This window comes from Miscanthus floridulus, chromosome 7, assembly GCF_019320115.1.
Source record: "Miscanthus floridulus cultivar M001 chromosome 7, ASM1932011v1, whole genome shotgun sequence".
NCBI lineage: Eukaryota > Viridiplantae > Streptophyta > Magnoliopsida > Poales > Poaceae > Miscanthus > Miscanthus floridulus.
The window spans coordinates 14,364,285-14,388,045 of record NC_089586.1 but is presented as its reverse complement, the minus strand read 5'-3'; the positions used below and the strand labels follow the sequence as shown (position 1 = coordinate 14,388,045).

Genomic DNA, 23,761 nt, shown 5'->3' with positions numbered 1-23,761 from the left:
TGTTAGATTCTATTTTTTTGCCAACTGTTCCGTGGTGATTAAGCCCACGGTGGTTGTTCCTATTTTTTATGCATCTCTTCCTACCTGTTCGAATTTGTGTTGTTTGGAGACACCAGTGAGGGGTAATTTTTATTGTCTATCGAGTCACATACTATTCTGTGGTAATTGAGGCGATGGTGGTTGTTCCTGTTTTTTTATGCAGCTCTTCCTACCTGTTCAAATTTGTGTTGTTTGAGGGATAATTTTTATTGCCTATCGAGTCACATACTATTCTGTGCTAATTGAGGCGATGGTGGTTGTTCCTGTTTTTTTATGCATCTCTTCCTACCTGTTCAAATTTGTGTTGTTTGGAGACACCAGTGAGGGGTAATTTTTATTGCCTATCCAGTCTCAGACTAGGCGGTTGCAATTATCTCTTAGTTATGAAATCGCAGCTTCTGATGACGCTGCCTGCTGATGATTGCCTTTCGTTTTCCGCTCATGCTTGCTTATGATCATTGTCTGTGATGTCGATACACACGTTTGTGCAATCTGAGCTTCTGTTATTTACTGCCTGTGAACTGATACATATATTCTTGTTCTTTCTAGCCTTATGATCCTTGCTTGTGATCGTCGCTTTCTGACGTCAAGTTATATGTTGTTGCCTCTGAGCACATGCCCTATTCCCAATGATTACATCGTCAAGATTTTGGTTCTCCTGTTCCTTCGAATTTTCGATACATCTTAATTATTGCACTGGTGTTATGTGAACTCAGGTGGGGTGACTGCATGCCTGAAGAAGAAGCACAGCAAAGGTCATTGTTTTCTTGCTTTGGAAGTTCATCTAATCTTAAGTTTATTTCCAATCTGGTCTAATTTATTTATTCCTGTAAACCGCGTCAGCTTCTAGGGTAGAAGCACCATCCACGTCGCCCTAAATTGTCCCAGCCATCCAATCTCCTCCACCGATGGCTCAGCTTGTCCCCGCTAGATTTTTTTGAAGCGGCTTCTGCCCGGATTTGCGTCGAAGCGGCTGCCTTCTCCTCTGCTCTGTCTCGCTTCTCCGGGTGCCAAAAGGTGATAACACTCTGTTTAGTTCTGTTACTGCTCCTATATGCACCAATATGCCATTCTCTGTTTATATGTGCCCATGGTTCGGTGTATGTGTTAAATTTATAGACGATACAAAGATATATTGTGACGAGGGCTTCATAGTACAGTGTGCATGCTACTAAAAAAACTCTCATTCTAGATGAAAAAACAATTACTTCATATCCTTGAAAGATTATTCTATGACTACCTTTAGTGCCTTGGAGCTAAACAAATATCAGGTTCCAGCTTTTTGAAAACAAGGTGGTGGTGGAGGTTTTCCCAGTAGCAAAGTGAAAATCCTTAAATGAAACGTGTATGACCTTTAAAAGAACATGTTGGTTTACAGAGAAATGTCAACGGGAATTGCTATTATTTATGTAGCGCTCTGCGCTTTTTTTTTTGGCATCTCCTTCTACCTAGGTCAATTGGTTATTCCTGTTTTTTGCCATCTTTTCCTATCTATTCTGTGTTCTGTATTTTGGAGGCACCAATGAGAGTTGGTATTTGTTGCCTATTCAGTCGCATACTATGCGGTTAGAACTGCCTCTTACTTATGAAATCTGAACTCCTGAGATCGTTGGCTATGATGACTTCCTCCTTTATCTAATCTAAGCTTCGCCTTTCGTATTTCATCGCATACTTGCTTATTATTTTGGTAGTTTCACCGCATCAGATATATGAGTTACGTTCACTAAAACATAGATCAGAGTGGTCTTAGTTGTATAGGCTGTATTAGCATTTGTCTGACTGAGAATTGAGAGAATTTTCAGACTACACAGCAAAACAGAGGGTGGCTATGCTCCCTATGATATGTTAGTTTATTCGTGTTATCATATTTGATGATCTATTGATCTGTCCTTCAATTTTTTCTGTTATTTCTGGCTGTTCCAGTCGCTACATATGTAAGCTTCCGTCTACTTCACATGTGCTCTCGTCAAAACTGTCACCTCCAGTTTTCTTGATAACCTTTCCTATCCGTGTGACTTCAGGTACGTTGCAGTGGTGTATTCTGCATTCAAGTTTTCTTGGTATTGTTTTTGCAATTTAGTGACCATCTGCTACCTCGGAGACATAAGGCATTGTAAAGTCTTGAAACTGCCCCACTTCAAATTGATTTCGAACATATTTTTTTTTTCACAAACCATCGATGTTGCCATTATCCGGTCCAATCTAACATTAGCTCGAGTGTGCTCACAGTCGCAACAAAAGACATTCATACAGTCATGTCTTGTTGTTACCTTTAGTTTACTGATACTATCTTGCAACTTAGAACTATGTGTTCAGTTTGCCTACACCTGCTACATTTATATAATCTACATGCACATGTAGGTCAAAGTGATAGCTGACAAGGGTGACCCAATAATGAATCTGCTACCGCAGTGAGGTTGGACTCCTATGGAAAGGAAGAAAAAAAAGATCTGGACGAGTACCTAGGTAATCCCTTGGTCATCTCTTTCATGTTCCCTTTGTCTGATTTAGTGATTTCACAGTTTGGTTCGCATTTGTTTGGCAGTGGAATTTCTATCAGTTTGTGGTATTTGGTTGCTTCAAATAGATAAGTTTCTGCAACGTCCTAAACAGTTCCCTAAGGATTGACAACTTTTTCTAAGGGATAGTGCAATGTATAGCTGAATTTTTTTCTGCACAGAATGTCGCCTTTTTCTTGTGCTCCCTTTTGTTTGTCAAGTATCAGGCTTTATCTTAGATGGTCATGATGATTGATCAACAATGGACTCATGAGGGAATACCTAAAGAGCTAAAATCCGTTATGTTAGCAGATTCGAGATAAGTAACAGTGATTGTTCTCTACCTTATCAGTTTTCGAGAATACTTGACTGCACACTGCAGATGTTCAGCAGAGTCAAATTAGGAAGTGTGCTTGCATGCTTTGTATTAGGTGTTTGCATCAGTCGATATTCAAGGGAAATGCTTGTGGCTGCAGTGTATGTTATGTTTTAGTAATAACGCAATTTGATATCACAAAAGGGCAACTGCACTACGCTTATCAGGTACTCAAATTTGGCAATCGACGTCTCAGTAACATACTTTGGACATGTGTTCATTTCCTCCCTTTAATTTCCCGTCATTGATTCCCACCTCTTTTTTAAAATCTTTGGACCTCTGCTAGACAATTCTGTACATGGCAGTTTTTAAGTTCTTTTCGTTACGATCTAAGTGTGTCATATATAAATGTCTCAGTTTGAGCTGTACCATCATGATCCTATTTTAACTTATTGGGATCATATATCTATTCTGATTGGTGTTTCAATTCTGAGGTCCTGTTCGATTACTTTTTCATATTTGTATTTACACTGATTTTCTATAGCTTTCGATTTGCTGTGTGCAACTTGATATTTTTGGGTGAACCAAGTGTTCTTTGCAACATGTGTAAGTTACTATTGCATATGGTCCTATTTTCACAAATTTATATTGTAATATGAGCTATAAGAAATTTATGCAGGCTTAGATTTTCTTCAAGAGTAATCTGATCTAGGCTTTTGGTTTTCTTTTCTACCAACAATCAACAATAGCGCAATTACACATAGCAAAATTAAAGCTCCTCTATGAACAGCAAAACTACCCCAGAGAGGAGTAGCTTCCTGATGGCTACGGCCAAGAGATGGCAAATAGCCTACAACCTTCTTCCCCACCTTCTTGGCTATACATTTGCCAAAAAAAGAAAGAAAGAAAAGGAAACTGATATGCCTCTTATTAGGTAGCATTATGCATAGGTAGCTAATTGGGTAACTAACTTGGAAGCCCTAATGAATTCTGCATTGTGCTCTGCCATGGCAGCCCTCTATAATTGCATCAGCAGCGACTGAGGAGGAGATGACGAACTGGTAACACTCTTAGCCCTCTGCTTCTGTTTACCAAGCACCAACCATTCCTCCCTATCCTACCTGAATTAAGAAAGATCACGCTGGTCTACCTACCTACTATTTTAAAACTGATTGTCTTTGCTGCTGCATAGAGTGACAACATGGAACAAGATGGCTGCTTCGTCATTTGGCGAGATGTGCTAGGTTATATTTATCACATCAGACGCGGCCGTGATTGCCTTGCCATCTCAATCCTATGTACATATATAGCAACGGTTTCTGGGAAACACACATCAGTCTCTTTAGAAACTTCGTCGTGAATCCTGCTCCTGGATGAAGGCGCATGTTTTCCTTTCTTCTCATGAGTAACATGATGTATGGAGTGTATATACTAGTGGAAGGCGCGCGCCCTTGCGCGCGTTGGTAGACACAGGTAAGTTCACATTCGAAAATACATATTGAACCCACTTCTATCTTGCAAGCCATTGCAATTCTACTAGTAGCATACTTTTTTTTTTGGAAAGTACTAGCTAGTAGCATAATCTTGACTGACATTCACAGATGATATAGCGTACTCTCTTCTGGGTGTCACCACAAGCCTAATGACACACCCGGGATACTTCCTCATCAATCCTAATTATATATACCTCTTGTTACCGTATTTGGTGAGTGGTATGCAGGCCCAATCTGCCATCAATGTAAAGGAACATGGGAAAGGAAACACATGCATTTAGTTTATAATAGGTTTGATTTAGAGCAAAAGTCACTGACAAAGTAGCAGTTTCTTGGACATTGACAAAATGTGTACTTGTCATCTACATGACACCACTTCGATGAGCAATGATCACTGATAACATATAGTAACAAGACCAGCAAGTACTAGTAAGCCAAGGTGCCAAACAAACCTAGGTTCCACAAGATTACATACACAAAACAACTAACACTTATCTTGATGTGCTAAGGATAGCCTAAACCATACTGTATAATTAGGTACCGTAGGATATGCAGTACCACCAAGTTGTTTATGCATGACATATTGCACCTCCTTTATAGCAATCAGGCACCTTCAAGTCAATATAGAATCCTGAAAATATGGAACCACCTGCTGATCCAATAATCCAGTTTCAATAGAATAGCTGCTGCAAATCCCACTCCAAAGCCCATACCAACGAAGAGAAACAAAACAACATCGACACTGTGAGAGGAGCTTTTCAGACGTGCTTCACTTGGAATATCCGGAGTGCCACATTTTTTGGATAGAGGGGGTCCACAGAGTCCTACATTGCCATCAAATGAGCTATTCTGGAATGTCGTGAATTGATGTGATTGTGGTATCCTACCCATCAACTGGTTGTTGCTCACGTTCAAGATGCTAAGGAAGGTGAGATCAGTTAACTCTTGCGGAATCTCACCTGATAGCATGTTGGAAGACAGGTCCAGGGACTCCAGAGCAGTTATGCTACCAAGTTGGGGTGGAATTTGTCCAGTGAAGGCATTATGAGACATGTTTAGTACATGCAGTGAAAGCAGATTTCCAATCGAAGTAGGAATATTTCCTTCCAGTGCATTGTCTGATATGTCTATTGCAGTTAAGGTAGTTAAGATCCTTTTAAAGGTCATGGTCAACCCTTTGCATGATATTGTGATAGAGTCTTGGTAAAGTCCCGGTATGTTTGGATGATCTATGATCTGTCCTCTATTGTCATATTGCTTCATTGATTTCAAATTTTCAAACCATTGCGGATGCAATTTTCCAGAGAAATTGTTTGAGGCCAGATCAATGATTTGCAAGCTTGAGAAGTGTCGTCCTCTGTATTTTTCATCTTCAAGATGACCTATTGAACCATGGAACTTGTTGGATCTCAAGATAAGGACACGAAGATTCAAAAGGCCTCCTAGCCAGGATGGAAAAGTGTCTGTAATTTGATTCCTTCCGAGGTCAAGAACCTCTAAGTCAGTGCATTTAGAGAGTGTCCTTGGAAGCTGACCTTCAATCTTATTGCCATTCAAATTTATTGTCTCGATAGGACATCCAATTGAAATATTGGAAGGTAGCATCCCTTTGAATTGATTCTCCCTCAAATTTATTATGCTCAGACTATTTTCCATCAAGCATCGTGGTAATAGTCCACTAAAGTTGTTATACGATAAGTCAAGGACTTCCAAAGGTGAATGGCAAATTGAACGTGGCAAATAACCACTTATATTATTGTGTGACAACATAAGATACGCAGTGAAGCTAAGGTATAACGTGAAGTTTGGAAGAAGGGAAGAGAAACTATTATTTGAATAATCCAATATTTCAGCTGATGAGTATGGCATAGGAATCAACCCCTGAAGCCTGTTGGAGCTAAGATTGAAACTATAATATAAGGTGTTACTGAATGGGATAACATATGAATTGAGTTCCATACCAGTGAACATGTTGTCTGCAAGACTTATCCACATGGGGTCATAATTCCATCTCTCCCATATCCAACTTGGTATATCCCCGCTGATTTTATTACTTGAAAGGTCTAGATAAATCATGTGCTTGGCATGCATTATTAACTTTGGTATTTTTATCATATTGCAACTAGCAAGACCTAGCTCCACAAGCTGATAGGGATAGGTGGATAAAGAATTATTAATACCTTCCCCTTCTATTACAGTCAGCTTATTGTATGATAGAAATAAAGAAGTGAGGTTCTTCCCCCATATTGACGCAAGATCCACTGAGCCCATTAAGTTGTTGCCCTCAATATGGAGATGCTTCAAATTTGGGAGTACCAACAATGACTGGGGGATTTGCCCTGTCAGATTATTCATTTCCAAGTATACATTCTTCAAGCATGAAGATGCAGCATCGAATTCATTTATGGGACCAGAAAGTTGGTTTTCTGAAAGATCTAAGTAGCCTAGAGCTGGAAGAGTGAAAAGAGATGTTGGGATTTCTCCTGCACAAAGAAAATAAATTTAGTTACACTGTGGATTTCTAAATACTTTTTACAAGTATACACCTAAATAAATCTATAACTAAGTTATACATGATCCAATGAGTATGAAATTTTTACTACAGTTCAAGCATACAATAATTAGCCCAACATAAAAATTTCACCACAATTGGATTATAGAAACTGCAGCTATAAATTAATTGTAGAAAAGCATAAATCCAAAGTATAACAAAAAAATTTGTACTAAAGCATATCATATTTTATGGTCACTGTGTAGATCTACTCATGTGGAGTCCAATAAAATTGGAATTTTTTCATTTTATGATTTTTCTGTAATTTTACTATGATTTTTTCAAAGATTCGTCCGAAATAAATAAAAAAGAAAAAGACAAAATCGTCTTTGAAAACCGCTTATAACGGGTCAGGGAGGTAAAACGAACAGTTTTAAAAGTTCAGGGAGGTGGTTTACCCGGTTTAAGAGCATCTCCAAAAGTTGCCTAAATCCATTCCTAATCCTTTGTTTTTAGGAAGATGAGAAAAAATATCTCTCCAACAACTCCTAATCCATCCTCCTAATCTTTTAGAACTTGGGAAAAGTCACCCTGTTCCACGTAAAGTTACGCGCTTTCGAATCACGCGTATCTTCTCTCACCCAACGTGTTTGTCGGCCAATCTAAAGGTGGAAGGGCGTCGAAAGAATAAAGAGTAGGAAAGGGTTCCAGATGCAAGTGTACAAGAGAGAAAGAATATATAAAAGTGGTTATGATAATTTAGAAATAGTATAGGATTCCTGATGTAAAATTGTCTTCTGTATTTTAGGAGTGGATTATTAGAAACTCTTGGAGATGACCTTTTTTATTCTTTTTAATACTTTTTTAGGAGTTGTAAAACACCATGTTTTTAGAAAGAAAATATTAGGTACTCTTGGAGAATGTGGAATTTTTCCCTTCGAAAAAAACATGAGGATAATGAAGGAGACCAACACTGAACTATGGGCCGAGATTTCCCGCCTTTAATTTTCCTTTTTTTTCCTTCTAATATTTCAATTAATTATTAATCATTTAAATGTTTTATGTATTTTATAGACCAAAGGCTAAGATTTATTTAAAATATTAGCTCCTATGAGGTATTGGGAATATATTCGGTATATTTTTTATTTGATTTTCAAAATGATACTGATCGATGTTTCTAATTCGGGGTTTTAAAGATCTGGAAACATTCGACGTATATATTAGTAAAAAGAGGAGAATTGGTCCTGTTTATAAAAGAAACCGGGCCTGGAAATCGTCCGACAAAGGACCTCAGCCTTATCTCGAAAGCTTAGATCAACCACGAGACAAAAACCTCGTCAAAGCACCAAACAGCTACCACGCACGGTCAAATACGAAGTTTACCACTAAGATCCTTGTTCTATCCACTGTCAACGACTAATCACAACTATGAGTCATCGTTGTTGAGCTCGTTGAAACCTTAACACAGTAGCTCCAACTTCTCAACAAAGATGTAATTAGGTGCCACCACCTGTCGAGGAACTAAGCACGATGCAAGATGTACAAGACGATGCCTCCAGGAAGGTTACGGCGCTAACGACACCGCCATCGCCAGCCCACAAATAGGTTAGGTTTTCACCTATTGAAACTCAGCAGGGTTGGGCAGGGTGGATGCCTCCAAGGAGGAAGCGGCGTCGCCGTCTGAGCTTACCTCAACCTACCAACCCCCGTAGAACGCAGCTGAGGCACAGTCACGCCAGCAGCGAGGCTGTGCACCATCAGCTGGGAGCACCCTCAACGGAAGACTGAGTGCAAGACAGAGCAGGGGCACGAAGAACTTAATGGAGACCACGAAATTGACGCGCAGCTGCTCGGCCTCACTGCCGGATAAACAGCACCACCTGCAGGAGTGAGCAGCACCACCTGAAGGTTGCAGCATCACCATGCTTCTCCGGCTTCTTATAAGATCCGGCCACCAACACGCAGATCTGGCCTCCAACGCCACACCATCCAGATCCACGTCACCATGCGAGTCATCGACCACCGCGCTCACCATGTGTTGCTGGCCAACTCGCGCACAACCCGCTTGCTGCTGCGCTGCCGCGTCTAGAGCTCGCAAGCAAGGCACGGGCACGCCGCCCGCGCGGCCTCCGTGCCAATGAGCCAGGCGCCGCCGGCCGCCACTTGGGGCAACTTCCACGCCACCCGCACGATCTCTGCGTCGCCACCCATGCGGGTTCTGTGGCTCGAGCTCCACCGCTGCTGCCCAGGCCGATATTGCCGGAATCAAGCTCCAACCCACTGGATATGGCCGCCCCTCGCAGATCCGGCCGGGGGAAAAGTGGATCCACCCGCCGGAGCCAAAAGAGCCGCCACCACTGTCACTGGAGCTTGCTTGGACCTCAACTTTGCGGGAAAAAAAAAACTGCCACTGCCATCCTCGCGGGCGGCAGCGAGGCAGGGGAGGGAGGTGATGTGGGCACCAGCGCTGGGGATTGAGGTTTCCGCCCCAAGGAGGAGCGATGCGGGGGCCAGTTTGTCCTAATTCGGTTTCCAGGTTGAAAAATGGAACTGGCCTAATAAATTAACTGCATGGTTATTTGCATCACAGAAGGAATCATTTTGGACCAACCCCCAAAAATTGTGCAATAGCTATACCATAACCCCTTGAATCCCTTCCACTTTGCAATCACCGTAGCACATAATGCATTGCCCCTCCAAGGAGATACTATGCTTGCATAAGGAATTACATTCTACGTACGCAAAACAATGAATGATGCACATTGAAATTTAGTCCTAGTTTATCCTTTCACACTCAAACCTATTCAGTATAAATTTCATAAGCTTTTAAACAACCAAATTTCTACATCAATGCACTGGCTCTATTACTGTAGTTCATTACAAGATCAGAAGAATCAGTATAGGAAACACAAACAAAAAGAGCAATTTAGGAGTTCCAAATAGTACGGAGTGAGCTTTTATTTACAAAAACTAGGTGTAAATGAGCGAGTGAGCTAACCGTACCGCTGAGAAGATTTACTTCAAGCCCCAGCTCAGTCAACCGAGTCAAATTAGCAATTGTACTTGGTATTCTACCGCTGAAATAATTTCCTCCAAGCTGCAGCTCAGTCAGTTGAGTCAAATTAGCAATTGTACTTGGTATTCTGCCAGAAAGACCCATAAAACGTAGTACAAGTGATTCCAGCTTCTTCAGTGCGCCAACTTCATGTGGTATTGGGCCTATTGGCCGAGAACAACAATTCAGGATGTGCAATCTTTCCAAGTTAGTCATATTCCCAATAGCAGATGGAATAGCAAAGAAGCTATCATCGCACTCGATTTTGAGAAATTTTAGGTTTATAATATTGGTAATTGATGATAATGTTTGTGTTGTGAGCTTGCTCTCAAAAATGACTAAACTTGTTAAGTTTTTGAGATTTCCAATGGATGAAGGTATTGTCATGGAGAAGTGGCAGGAGTAGAACTCCAAGCTTCTCAGGTTCTTGATGCCTCCAAACCAAGAAAAGAGTGACTCCAATTGTCTTGGTGAATCTAGGTGTGTCACGAACAATCTGTGCAAGGATGCAAGCATACCAAATGAATAGAGGAAATCCGTGGAAATAATTTTTCCATCAATAGACAATTCTGTTAATGCCTTGAAACCACTACAATAGCTTGATTTAACATAGGTAAAGTTGGTCCAGTCTATCCATAGTGTTTCTAAAGAAGTGGCATTAGAAAAGCTTGGCAGGTGGCCAGAGAGATTTGAATTCCCGGACAAGTCGAGCACCCTTAGATTTTCTGATCGAAACATTCCTCGAGGAAACCACCCTTGAAGATTAATACCAGATAGTTGGAGCACTCTTAAATTGGGAAAATTCATGAGAAACTCAGGAAATGGACCGGGGGTGATATCAGAATTGCCGCTGAGGTTGATCACGGCTAGAGACTTCAACCTTGAGAGAGAGCTGATATCACCTTGGAGGTCACAGTACCCCAAGCTAAGAACCCGCAGATGTGGCACAGATTTAGCTAGAGCTTTGAAGCAACCTTCTGCAGACGAATTTATACTCACAAGATCAAGGTAAAGCTCTGTCAAATTGCTCAGATTCGCCACTATGTTGTGGAAATAGGGTACCGAGAGGCCATGATTAGGTGCAACGGACATGGCATCGATATCATAGTCGTCTTCTGCGTCTTCAATATCATTAGAACGATCCGAAATATCCAAGGAGATAAGGTTTGTGAGTTTGCTAATGCCAATAGGTACCTGACCGCTGATTCCTGAACTGGAGAGGTTGAGGTGCCTGAGCAAAACGAGCCTCTCCAAACCAACTGATGGGATGTCGTATCCCCTAAAATTGTTCATGCTCAGGTCGAGCATCCTGAGGGAGGTGAGATTAAACAGCACGGGGTGAATTCCATCACTGTTCAATCGAAACCCACTGAGGTCGAAAGCTGTGACGACATGATGGCCTGAGGAGGAGTTGCTGCAGCCGACGCCCTCCCAGAGACAGCAGTCCGTGCCAGGTTTCCACGACGGAAGAGTGGTGGTGGACTCCAAGTCATATGGGAACCTTCCGTTTGGGTGGAAGCTGAAAGACTGCTTGAGTGTAAGCAGAGTGTTTGCCTGATCTGGACGGCATAGCCAAGGAGCAGAGTGGTGGCGAGTGAGGTTGGCATGCCCGTGAGGATGGACACCGGAGGCGGAGGCGGCATGTGTGTGGAAGTGGAGGAGCTGTACGAGACAGAGCAGCAATGGCGTCCAACCAATGCAACTGGAAGCCATTTTTGCATGCTAGGCTACTGTCTGGCTGGTAACACAAGGATGGCATATTTGCATTTGTAATTGAAGTTGATAGTCTTGTTCAAGTTTCCAAGTCATCGTCGGTCATCGCACGCGCATTACACCCACAATGGCATGCTGCACATTCATGTGCGTGGTGGATCGTGAACTGAAAGCACTCCGCTAGTGTATTACTTTCTCTTTGTTTAATTTCACTCAGTGGAAACAGTTGAATGACCACATTAACATTAATCATCACTCCATGCACGGCCCCTTTCCTTTTCTTCATAAGGTCCTAATCGGCGGCTATTTGGTGATAGAAAATAGAATCACTATATCCGAATTTGAATGTGATTTTCAATTGTTATGTTTTTGGCTGTGAGTATTACAATTTTTCAAAGAAATCACTTCAATCGACAAGGTTTAGTTTCGGGCACCGAGGCAAAGTCTTGTTTTCTCTTTTCATACACAGAGGAACTATCATATCTGTTGCCTTTTCCCGCTTCTAAATTCACAATAATACTCCGTAGTTGTCTCAACACCTCTGATGTTTTTTTTTTTTCAAAAAGCTTATGGCGTTTGAGATGGGCTTACACCTAATAATGGTGCCAGACCTAATTTTTACCGACTATTCCCTAACTTGACATACTTAGCTCAGAAGCTGCAAATCTATATCTATATGTATACATATACACGTATATCTATACTTTCTATGTTTAAGTCTTTATTTAAGAGCAAACTTTTTTTTATTCCCTCTCACTCTCTTCCCCTGTCCGTTCACAACTCTTCGTCGCCACTTACTCTTACCCTTCTTGGTTTGAGTTTGGAGCTACAAAACCTACATCGATGCCACACCACTCATGCCATGACCTGGCTACTCGAGCCTGTTCCTGTAACCGTGTTGCGGCACACATGCCAAACTAGACCAGAGCACCTCTCTTCTAATCATCAAGGTCACATAACCAACTAGTGACAGATTAACCCTAGTTTCTTAAAACCACACTGTAGAAGCAAAATAAGCAAGGTCTGAAACAAAAGACAAGCACACTGTAGAAGCTAACCACAAGCTGAAAATAAAAACAAAAAAACTTTTCTGTACTAAAAACAAGCTGCAAACAAAGAGGAACCAAATGCACTACTACTGGCTGACGACGTACTACAGAGCAAAAACTCGAAAGACATTCAGACAGACATACTGCTACAGCAAAAACAAGAACAAACAGAGGTGAACTAAGTACGTGGATACGTGCTCGAATTGGCTTACAGACAGATATACTATGAGAAGCTGTACAGGATGGTCAGAGACACTGACTGTACAGTAGCTGACTGTTGGGAACAAAGGGGAGTGGCAGATAGAATTTAGAAAAGCCATCTCCCTGAGAGAGTTTGAGTTGTGGAAGGAGCTGTTGGAGGACTTGGATGAGGTTAACTTGGAAAGGCATTCTACTGATAGTGTGATATGGGCCTTGGAGAAGAAGGGCTAATTCTCTACGAAATCCCTGTATAGATTTTTGTCTGATGGGGGGGTTGCAAGTAGGGTGGTTGGAATCATTTGGAAATGTAAGGTTCCCTTGAAAATCATTTTTTTGTGGCAATTTTTTAGCAACAAACTTCAGGTGGCCCATAGCTTGGCCAAAAGGGGGGTGGAACGGCAGTGACAGATGCTGTCTTTGTGGGGAGCTGGAATCAGTGAATCATATCTTTTTTGGGTGTTTAATGGCTAAACAAATTTGGGGTATTGCTAAGGAGGTGTTTCACCTTGTTACATATCCAAGATGGGTGGATCATTTTTCTGGGGTGTGGTTACAGGGCAAGGGGCTGTTACCTGTTAAACTTCTTATGTTTGTTTTTGCAGGTTTTAGTTGGGCTATTTGGACTACTAGAAACAAGATGGCAATTGAGAAGAGGTCTGCAAGGGCGCCAACTGATGTGGTTTTGACTTTACTGCAGAAATGGAGTATTCTGCTAAAGGAGGTAGACGGGGAGCGAATTCTGAGTGTGAAGGAGGAGGTGCTCCAATGGATGAAGTCTTTCAAGCCTAGCGTGGTGGAGCTGTCGGACATCGGAGAAAATTAGGGCCTCTGTAGCTTGGCTTTATGTTCCCTGTTTTGTTAGCCTTGCTTTGAACTGCTTAGTGTTTGCCGAGGCTGTTTGTATCAACTTAAACTGGTAACCCCAGTCTTGTATCAAACATGGTGCTTTCTTATAATCAGAGGTCAAACTCTTTTTTAAAAACAAGTACGTGCTCGAATTAACAGAAACATGCGACACTATTGCAAGAAGAACATCACAACACAGGTTCAGAACTGTACTGATAATTAATAGGAATACAGAGAAGCTTTGAGCCTTTGAACTAACTGAAAAGCAGAGAGAGCAGCTAATTCAGACAACTACTGAAACATAACACAGATCCTATGTCAAAAGGAGCGAAAGAGCTGCTGACCAAAAAGATGTATGCAATGATTACTTAAACGATTTACCAGTGTATCGTGAAAAGGACTTGTCACAAATCTGAGAAAATAGATAGGCTGAGATTCTGCACTTACTGCTTACCTGCTGTTCTTGCACAGACTAACTTGCAGAACAAATAAAACTGAGAGCAGAGCAAAGAAATAGAGCAGCAGAACTGGTGAATGCTGAGAAACTAAAAGAAGTGCAGGTCTGAAATAACGATACAGAACTGCTGCTGCACACTGAATGCGTTTCAGAAAAGATACAGGAGTGCAGGGAAAAAACTGCGTGCCTACTCAACAGAATTCAGCCAATCTCAAAGCAAAGAAACAAGGATTTAAATGCAGCTTCGACTCGTTTCACCAAGATTCATCGGCAAGGTTAAAGCTTTTTTGCGAAAAACTCAAATATCGGGGAAAACCTAGAAGGGGAGAAATTTGGGGGAAATTCAAAATATGAGGTGCTCGTGAGAGGAATGGATCAATTGATCACCAAGAGGTCTTCCTCCTTGCGCGGCACACCATGTTTTTAGAAAGAAAATATTAGGTACTCTTGGAGAATGTGGAATTTTTCCCTTCGAAAAAAACATGAGGATAATGAAGGAGACCAACACTGAACTATGGGCCGAGATTTCCCGCCTTTAATTTTCCTTTTTTTTCCTTCTAATATTTCAATTAATTATTAATCATTTAAATGTTTTATGTATTTTATAGACCAAAGGCTAAGATTTATTTAAAATATTAGCTCCTATGAGGTATTGGGAATATATTCGGTATATTTTTTATTTGATTTTCAAAATGATACTGATCGATGTTTCTAATTCGGGGTTTTAAAGATCTGGAAACATTCGACGTATATATTAGTAAAAAGAGGAGAATTGGTCCTGTTTATAAAAGAAACCGGGCCTGGAAATCGTCCGACAAAGGACCTCAGCCTTATCTCGAAAGCTTAGATCAACCACGAGACAAAAACCTCGTCAAAGCACCAAACAGCTACCACGCACGGTCAAATACGAAGTTTACCACTAAGATCCTTGTTCTATCCACTGTCAACGACTAATCACAACTATGAGTCATCGTTGTTGAGCTCGTTGAAACCTTAACACAGTAGCTCCAACTTCTCAACAAAGATGTAATTAGGTGCCACCACCTGTCGAGGAACTAAGCACGATGCAAGATGTACAAGACGATGCCTCCAGGAAGGTTACGGCGCTAACGACACCGCCATCGCCAGCCCACAAATAGGTTAGGTTTTCACCTATTGAAACTCAGCAGGGTTGGGCAGGGTGGATGCCTCCAAGGAGGAAGCGGCGTCGCCGTCTGAGCTTACCTCAACCTACCAACCCCCGTAGAACGCAGCTGAGGCACAGTCACGCCAGCAGCGAGGCTGTGCACCATCAGCTGGGAGCACCCTCAACGGAAGACTGAGTGCAAGACAGAGCAGGGGCACGAAGAACTTAATGGAGACCACGAAATTGACGCGCAGCTGCTCGGCCTCACTGCCGGATAAACAGCACCACCTGCAGGAGTGAGCAGCACCACCTGAAGGTTGCAGCATCACCATGCTTCTCCGGCTTCTTATAAGATCCGGCCACCAACACGCAGATCTGGCCTCCAACGCCACACCATCCAGATCCACGTCACCATGCGAGTCATCGACCACCGCGCTCACCATGTGTTGCTGGCCAACTCGCGCACAACCCGCTTGCTGCTGCGCTGCCGCGTCTAGAGCTCGCAAGCAAGGCACGGGCACGCCGCCCGCGCGGCCTCCGTGCCAATGAGCCAGGCGCCGCCGGCCGCCACTTGGGGCAACTTCCACGCCACCCGCACGATCTCTGCGTCGCCACCCATGCGGGTTCTGTGGCTCGAGCTCCACCGCTGCTGCCCAGGCCGATATTGCCGGAATCAAGCTCCAACCCACTGGATATGGCCGCCCCTCGCAGATCCGGCCGGGGGAAAAGTGGATCCACCCGCCGGAGCCAAAAGAGCCGCCACCACTGTCACTGGAGCTTGCTTGGACCTCAACTTTGCGGGAAAAAAAAAACTGCCACTGCCATCCTCGCGGGCGGCAGCGAGGCAGGGGAGGGAGGTGATGTGGGCACCAGCGCTGGGGATTGAGGTTTCCGCCCCAAGGAGGAGCGATGCGGGGGCCAGTTTGTCCTAATTCGGTTTTCCAGGTTGAAAAATGGAACTGGCCTAATAAATTAACTGCATGGTTATTTGCATCACAGAAGGAATCATTTTGGACCAACCCCCAAAAATTGTGCAATAGCTATACCATAACCCCTTGAATCCCTTCCACTTTGCAATCACCGTAGCACATAATGCATTGCCCCTCCAAGGAGATACTATGCTTGCATAAGGAATTACATTCTACGTACGCAAAACAATGAATGATGCACATTGAAATTTAGTCCTAGTTTATCCTTTCACACTCAAACCTATTCAGTATAAATTTCATAAGCTTTTAAACAACCAAATTTCTACATCAATGCACTGGCTCTATTACTGTAGTTCATTACAAGATCAGAAGAATCAGTATAGGAAACACAAACAAAAGAGCAATTTAGGAGTTCCAAATAGTACGGAGTGAGCTTTTATTTACAAAAACTAGGTGTAAATGAGCGAGTGAGCTAACCGTACCGCTGAGAAGATTTACTTCAAGCCCCAGCTCAGTCAACCGAGTCAAATTAGCAATTGTACTTGGTATTCTACCGCTGAAATAATTTCCTCCAAGCTGCAGCTCAGTCAGTTGAGTCAAATTAGCAATTGTACTTGGTATTCTGCCAGAAAGACCCATAAAACGTAGTACAAGTGATTCCAGCTTCTTCAGTGCGCCAACTTCATGTGGTATTGGGCCTATTGGCCGAGAACAACAATTCAGGATGTGCAATCTTTCCAAGTTAGTCATATTCCCAATAGCAGATGGAATAGCAAAGAAGCTATCATCGCACTCGATTTTGAGAAATTTTAGGTTTATAATATTGGTAATTGATGATAATGTTTGTGTTGTGAGCTTGCTCTCAAAAATGACTAAACTTGTTAAGTTTTTGAGATTTCCAATGGATGAAGGTATTGTCATGGAGAAGTGGCAGGAGTAGAACTCCAAGCTTCTCAGGTTCTTGATGCCTCCAAACCAAGAAAAGAGTGACTCCAATTGTCTTGGTGAATCTAGGTGTGTCACGAACAATCTGTGCAAGGATGCAAGCATACCAAATGAATAGAGGAAATCCGTGGAAATAATTTTTCCATCAATAGACAATTCTGTTAATGCCTTGAAACCACTACAATAGCTTGATTTAACATAGGTAAAGTTGGTCCAGTCTATCCATAGTGTTTCTAAAGAAGTGGCATTAGAAAAGCTTGGCAGGTGGCCAGAGAGATTTGAATTCCCGGACAAGTCGAGCACCCTTAGATTTTCTGATCGAAACATTCCTCGAGGAAACCACCCTTGAAGATTAATACCAGATAGTTGGAGCACTCTTAAATTGGGAAAATTCATGAGAAACTCAGGAAATGGACCGGGGGTGATATCAGAATTGCCGCTGAGGTTGATCACGGCTAGAGACTTCAACCTTGAGAGAGAGCTGATATCACCTTGGAGGTCACAGTACCCCAAGCTAAGAACCCGCAGATGTGGCACAGATTTAGCTAGAGCTTTGAAGCAACCTTCTGCAGACGAATTTATACTCACAAGATCAAGGTAAAGCTCTGTCAAATTGCTCAGATTCGCCACTATGTTGTGGAAATAGGGTACCGAGAGGCCATGATTAGGTGCAACGGACATGGCATCGATATCATAGTCGTCTTCTGCGTCTTCAATATCATTAGAACGATCCGAAATATCCAAGGAGATAAGGTTTGTGAGTTTGCTAATGCCAATAGGTACCTGACCGCTGATTCCTGAACTGGAGAGGTTGAGGTGCCTGAGCAAACGAGCCTCTCCAAACCAACTGATGGGATGTCGTATCCCCTAAAATTGTTCATGCTCAGGTCGAGCATCCTGAGGGAGGTGAGATTAAACAGCACGGGGTGAATTCCATCACTGTTCAATCGAAACCCACTGAGGTCGAGAGCTGTGACGACATGATGGCCTGAGGAGGAGTTGCTGCAGCCGACGCCCTCCCAGAGACAGCAGTCCGTGCCAGGTTTCCACGACGGAAGAGTGGTGGTGGACTCCAAGTCATATGGGAACCTTCCGTTTGGGTGGAAGCTGAAAGACTGCTTGAGTGTAAGCAGAGTGTTTGCCTGATCTGGACGGCATAGCCAAGGAGCAGAGTGGTGGCGAGTGAGGTTGGCATGCCCGTGAGGATGGACACCGGAGGCGGAGGCGGCATGTGTGTGGAAGTGGAGGAGCTGTACGAGACAGAGCAGCAATGGCGTCCAACCAATGCAACTGGAAGCCATTTTTGCATGCTAGGCTACTGTCTGGCTGGTAACACAAGGATGGCATATTTGCATTTGTAATTGAAGTTGATAGTCTTGTTCAAGTTTCCAAGTCATCGTCGGTCATCGCACGCGCATTACACCCACAATGGCATGCTACACATTCATGTGCGTGGTGGATCGTGAACTGAAAGCACTCCACTAGTGTATTACTTTCTCTTTGTTTAATTTCACTCAGTGGAAACAGTTGAATGACCACATTAACATTAATCATCACTCCATGCACGGCCCCTTTCCTTTTCTTCATAAGGTCCTAATCGGCGGCTATTCGCTCAATATTTAGGTACATTTTATTTGGTGATAGAAAATAGAATCACTATATCCGAATTTGAATGTGATTTTCAATTGTTATGTTTTTTGCTGTGAGTATTACAATTTTTCAAAGAAATCACTTCAATCGACAAGGTTTAGTTTCGGGCACCGAGGCAAAGTCTTGTTTTCTCTTTTCATACACAGAGGAACTATCATATCTGTTGCCTTTTCCCGCTTCTAAATTCACAATAATACTCCGTAGTTGTCTCAACGCCTCTGATGTTTTTTTTTTCAAAAAGCTTATGGTGTTTGAGACTGGGCTTACACCTAATAATGGTGCCAGACCTAATTTTGACCGACTATTCCCTAACTTGACATACTTAGCTCAGAAGCTGCAAATCTATATCTATATGTATACATATACACGTATATCTATACTTTCTATGTTTAAGTCTTTATTTAAGATGCAAACTTTTTTTTATTCCCTCTCACTCTCTCCCCTGTCCGTTCACAACTCTTCGTCGCCAGCTTACTCTTACCCTTCTTGTTTTGAGTTTGGAGCTACAAAACCTACATCGATGCCACACCACTCATGCCATGACCTGGCTACTCGAGCCTGTTCGTGTAACCGTGTTGCGGCACACATGCCAAACTAGACCAGAGCACCTCTCTTCTAATCATCAAGGTCACATAAGCCAACTAGTGACAGATTAACCCTAGTTTCTTAAAACCACACTGTAGAAGCAAAATAAGCAAGGTCTGAAACAAAAGACAAGCACACTGTAGAAGCTAACCACAAGCTGAAAATAAAAACAAAAAACTTTTCTGTACTAAAAACAAGCTGCAAACAAAGAGGAACCAAATGCACTACTACTGGCTGACGACGTACTACAGAGCAAAAACTCGAAAGACATTCAGACAGACATACTGCTACAGCAAAAACAAGAACAAACTGAGGTGAACTAAGTACGTGGCTACGTGCTCGAATTGGCTTACAGACAGATATACTATGAGGAAGCTGTACAGGATGGTCAGAGACACTGACTGTACAGTAGCTGACTGTTGGGAAGAAGGGGAGTGGCAGATAGAATTTAGAAAAGCCCTCTCCCTGAGAGAGTTTGAGTTGTGGAAGGAGCTGTTGGAGGACTTGGATGAGGTTAACTTGGAAAGGCATTCTACTGATAGTGTGATATGGGCCTTGGAGAAGAAGGGCTAATTCTCTACGAAATCCCTGTATAGATTTTTGTCTGATGGGGGGGTTGCAAGTAGGGTGGTTGGAATCATTTGGAAATGTAAGGTTCCCTTGAAATCAATTTTTTTTGTGGCAATTTTTAGCAACAAACTTCAGGTGGCCCATAGCTTGGCCAAAAGGGGGTGGAACGGCAGTGACAGATGCTGTCTTTGTGGGGAGCTGGAATCAGTGAATCATATCTTTTTTGGGTGTTTAATGGCTAAACGAATTTGGGGTATTGCTAAGGAGGTGTTTCACCTTGTTACATATCCAAGATCGGTGGATCATTTTTCTGGGGTGTGGTTACAGGGCAAGGGGCTGTTACCTGTTAAACTTCTTATGTTTGTTTTTGCAGGTTTTAGTTGGGCTATTTGGACTACTAGAAACAAGATGGCAATTGAGAAGAGGTCTGCAAGGGCGCCAACTGATGTGGTATATGTTGCTTTGACTTTACTGCAGAAATGGAGTATTCTGCTAAAGGAGGTAGACGGGGAGCGAATTCTGAGTGTGAAGGAGGAGGTGCTCCAATGGATGAAGTCTTTCAAGCCTAGCGTGGTGGAGCTGTCGGACATCGGAGAAAATTAGGGCCTCTGTAGCTTGGCTTTATGTTCCCTGTTTTGTTAGCCTTGCTTTGAACTGCTTAGTGTTTGCCGAGGCTGTTATATGTTTGTATCAACTTAAACTGGTAACCCCAGTCTTGTATCAAACATGGTGCTTTCTTATAAGCAGAGGTCAAACTCTTTTTTAAAAACAAGTACGTGCTCGAATTAACAGAAACATGCGACACTATTGCAAGAAGAACATCATAACACAGGTTCAGAACTGTACTGATAATTAATAGGAATACAGAGAAGCTTTGAGCCTTTGAACTAACTGAAAAGCAGAGAGAGCAGCTAATTCAGACAACTACTGAAACATAACACAGATCCTATGTCAAAAGGAGCGAAAGAGCTGCTGACCAAAAAGATGTATGCAATGATTACTTAAACGATTTACCAGTGTATCTTGAAAAGGACTTGTCACAAATCTGAGAAAATAGATAGGCTGAGATTCTGCACTTACTCTGAAGCCATTGTCGATCTGCTTACCTGCTGTTCTTGCACAGACTAACTTGCAGAACAAATAAAACTGAGAGCAGAGCAAAGAAATAGAGCAGCAGAACTGGTGAATGCTGAGAAACTAAAAGAAGTGCAGGTCTGAAATAACGATACAGAACTGCTGCTGCACGCTGAATGCGTTTCAGAAAAGATACAGGAGTGCAGGGAAAAAACTGCGTACCTAGAACTCAACAGAATTGAGCCAATCTCAAAGCAAAGAAACAAGGATTTAAATGCAGCTTCGACTCGTTTCACCAAGATCATCGGCAAGGTTAAAGCTTTTTTGCGAAAAACTCAAATCTCGGGGAAAACCTAGAAGGGGAGAAATTTGGGGGAAATTCAAAATCTGAGGTGCTCGTGAGAGGAATGGATCAATTGATCACCAAGAGGTCTTCCTCCTTGCCGGCGCCATTGCGCGTCACGGCGCCCATCGCGGAACGCGCACGCTCCTGGCCGGCCGCACAGCGCACCTCCTCGATCGCCACACACATGCACACGCGCACGCTCCTGCATGGCCGCATCTTCCTCACCAGCTACCTGCCTGCGCCGCTCGCTGCTCCCGCCGCCGATCCCCAAAACCATCTCCTTCCCCCGATTAGTCCAACCCACATATCGGCGGTGGTAGGGACATACCTTTTCCATTTGAAATGCATGTGTGCAAAAAAAAGGTCTAATTCTCATCTCGAGGATGCCACTGTGATGAATAATTCTGATCACTGGTAACATATTTAATACCAGAAAGTAGTAGTAAGCAAAAATACCAACAATTACAAGATTCCACAAGATTACATACACACAAGAACTAACACTTTATCTTTATGTGCTAAGGATAACGTAACTGTATGAGCAGCAACCTCTTTTATATCATCCCTTTTTGGTAAATCAAAGTTGCAAACAACTGGTCGGCTTCAGGCCAAGTTCATAGAATCCTTATAATATGCAACCACCTCCACATCCAATCTTGCTTCATTAGAATAGCTATTGCAAATCCCACTCCGAATCCCACACCAACAAAGAGAAACAAAACAATGTCAAAGGAGTTTTGTGGATGCTCTTCAGTTTGAGTATTTGTCGGAGTGCCACATGGCTTGGATAGACGGGGGTCCACAGAGTCTGACATTGCCATCAAATGAGCTATTCTGGAATGTCGTGAATTGATGCGATTGTGGTATCTGACCTACCAACTGGTTGTTGCTCAGGTTCAAGATGCTAAGGAAGGTGAGATCTGTCATCTCTTGTGGGATCTCACCTGATAGCATGTTTGAAGATAGGTCAAGAGACTCCAAAGCAGCGATGCTACCAAGTTGGAGAGGAATTTCTTCACTGACGGCATTGTGAGACAAGTTCAGTACATGTAGAGAACAAAGATTTCCAATTGACACAGGAATTCTACCTTCCAAAGCATTATTTGATATGTCTATTGCTGTTAAGGTAGTTAAGATCCTTTCAAATGTCACCATAGACCCTTTATATGATATTGTGACAGAGTCATGGTAAAATCCACTTGTTAGGATTCCATGGCCTATGATTTGTCCTGTATTGTTATACTTCTTCATTGATTTCAAATTTTCAAACCAATGTGGATGCAACTCACCAGAAAAATTGTTTGAGGCTAGGTCAATTATTTGCAAACTTGCGAATTGATCTCCCTATTTCTCATCTTCAAGAGAACCTATTGAACCATGGAACTGATTGGATCTCAAGACAAGGACACAAAGATTCAAAAGGCCCCCTAGCCAAGATGGAAATGTATCCGCAATTTTATTCCTTCCAAGGTCAAGAACCTCCAAGTTAGTGCAATTATTGAGTGCCCTTGGAACCTGACCTTCAATCTTATTGCCATGCAAATTTAGTGTCTAGACCGAACATGCACTTGAAATATTGGAAGGCAACATCCCTTTGAATTGATTCTCCCTCAAATTTAATACTATCAAAACTCCATTTTCCATCAGGCATGGTGGTACCACTCCAGTAAAATTGTTATGGGACAGATCAAGGATTACCATGGGTGAATCACAAATTGAATTTGGTAATTGACCACTTATATTATTGTTTGACAACCTAAGATAATTAGTATGTCTAAGGTATAATGTGAAGTTTTGAAGAAGGGAAGAGAATGCATTATTTGAATAGTCCAAGATGTTAGGTGATGACTTTGCCATAGGAACTTGTCCCTAAAGCCTGTTGGAGCTAAGATCCAAAATAGTCAAGGTTTTACTGAATGGGATAACAGAGGAATTGAGTTCCAAGCCAGTGAACATGTTATGTGAAATGTTTAATACTGTGAGGTCATCGTTCCATCTCTCCCATAACCATTTTGGTATGTCTCCACTTATTTTATTACTTGAAAGATCCAGATACTCCACGTGGTTAAGGCGCATCAATAAGCTTGGTATTTTTGTTATATTACAACTAGCAAGTCGTAGGCCAGTGAGCTGAGAGGGATAGAGAGATGAAGAGTTACTACCTTCCCCATCCATTACCGTCAACTTATTATGTGAAAGAAATAAATAAGTGAGGTTTTCTAACTTCCATAGTAAGTCCAAATCAACTAAGCCCATCAATTTGTTCCCAAAAATATTGAGTTCTGTCAAATTTGGAAGTACCAGCAATGAACGGGGAATCTGCCCACAGTTAATTCATTATTAGGTAAGTTTACTATCTTCAAGTGTGAAGATGCCCC

At 42.4% G+C, this 23,761-nt stretch overlaps 1 protein-coding gene and 1 pseudogene across 1 annotated transcript; both read right to left on the bottom strand.

Moving 5' to 3' along the window:
- Positions 1-4,611: 4,611 nt before the first annotated feature.
- Positions 4,612-11,731, bottom strand: LOC136465110 (receptor like protein 22-like). The gene is made up of 3 exons (XM_066463974.1): positions 11,199-11,731; positions 9,841-11,123; positions 4,612-6,829 (listed from the first exon to the last, which is right to left on the bottom strand). The coding sequence occupies exons 1-3, from the start codon at positions 11,603-11,605 to the stop codon at positions 4,965-4,967; spliced, it is 3,555 nt and encodes a 1,184-aa protein (XP_066320071.1). The 5' UTR covers positions 11,606-11,731; the 3' UTR covers positions 4,612-4,964.
- A 9,632-nt stretch (positions 11,732-21,363) lies between these two features.
- On the bottom strand, positions 21,364-23,558 carry LOC136465109 (receptor like protein 27-like; annotated as a pseudogene).
- Positions 23,559-23,761: the final 203 nt, after the last annotated feature.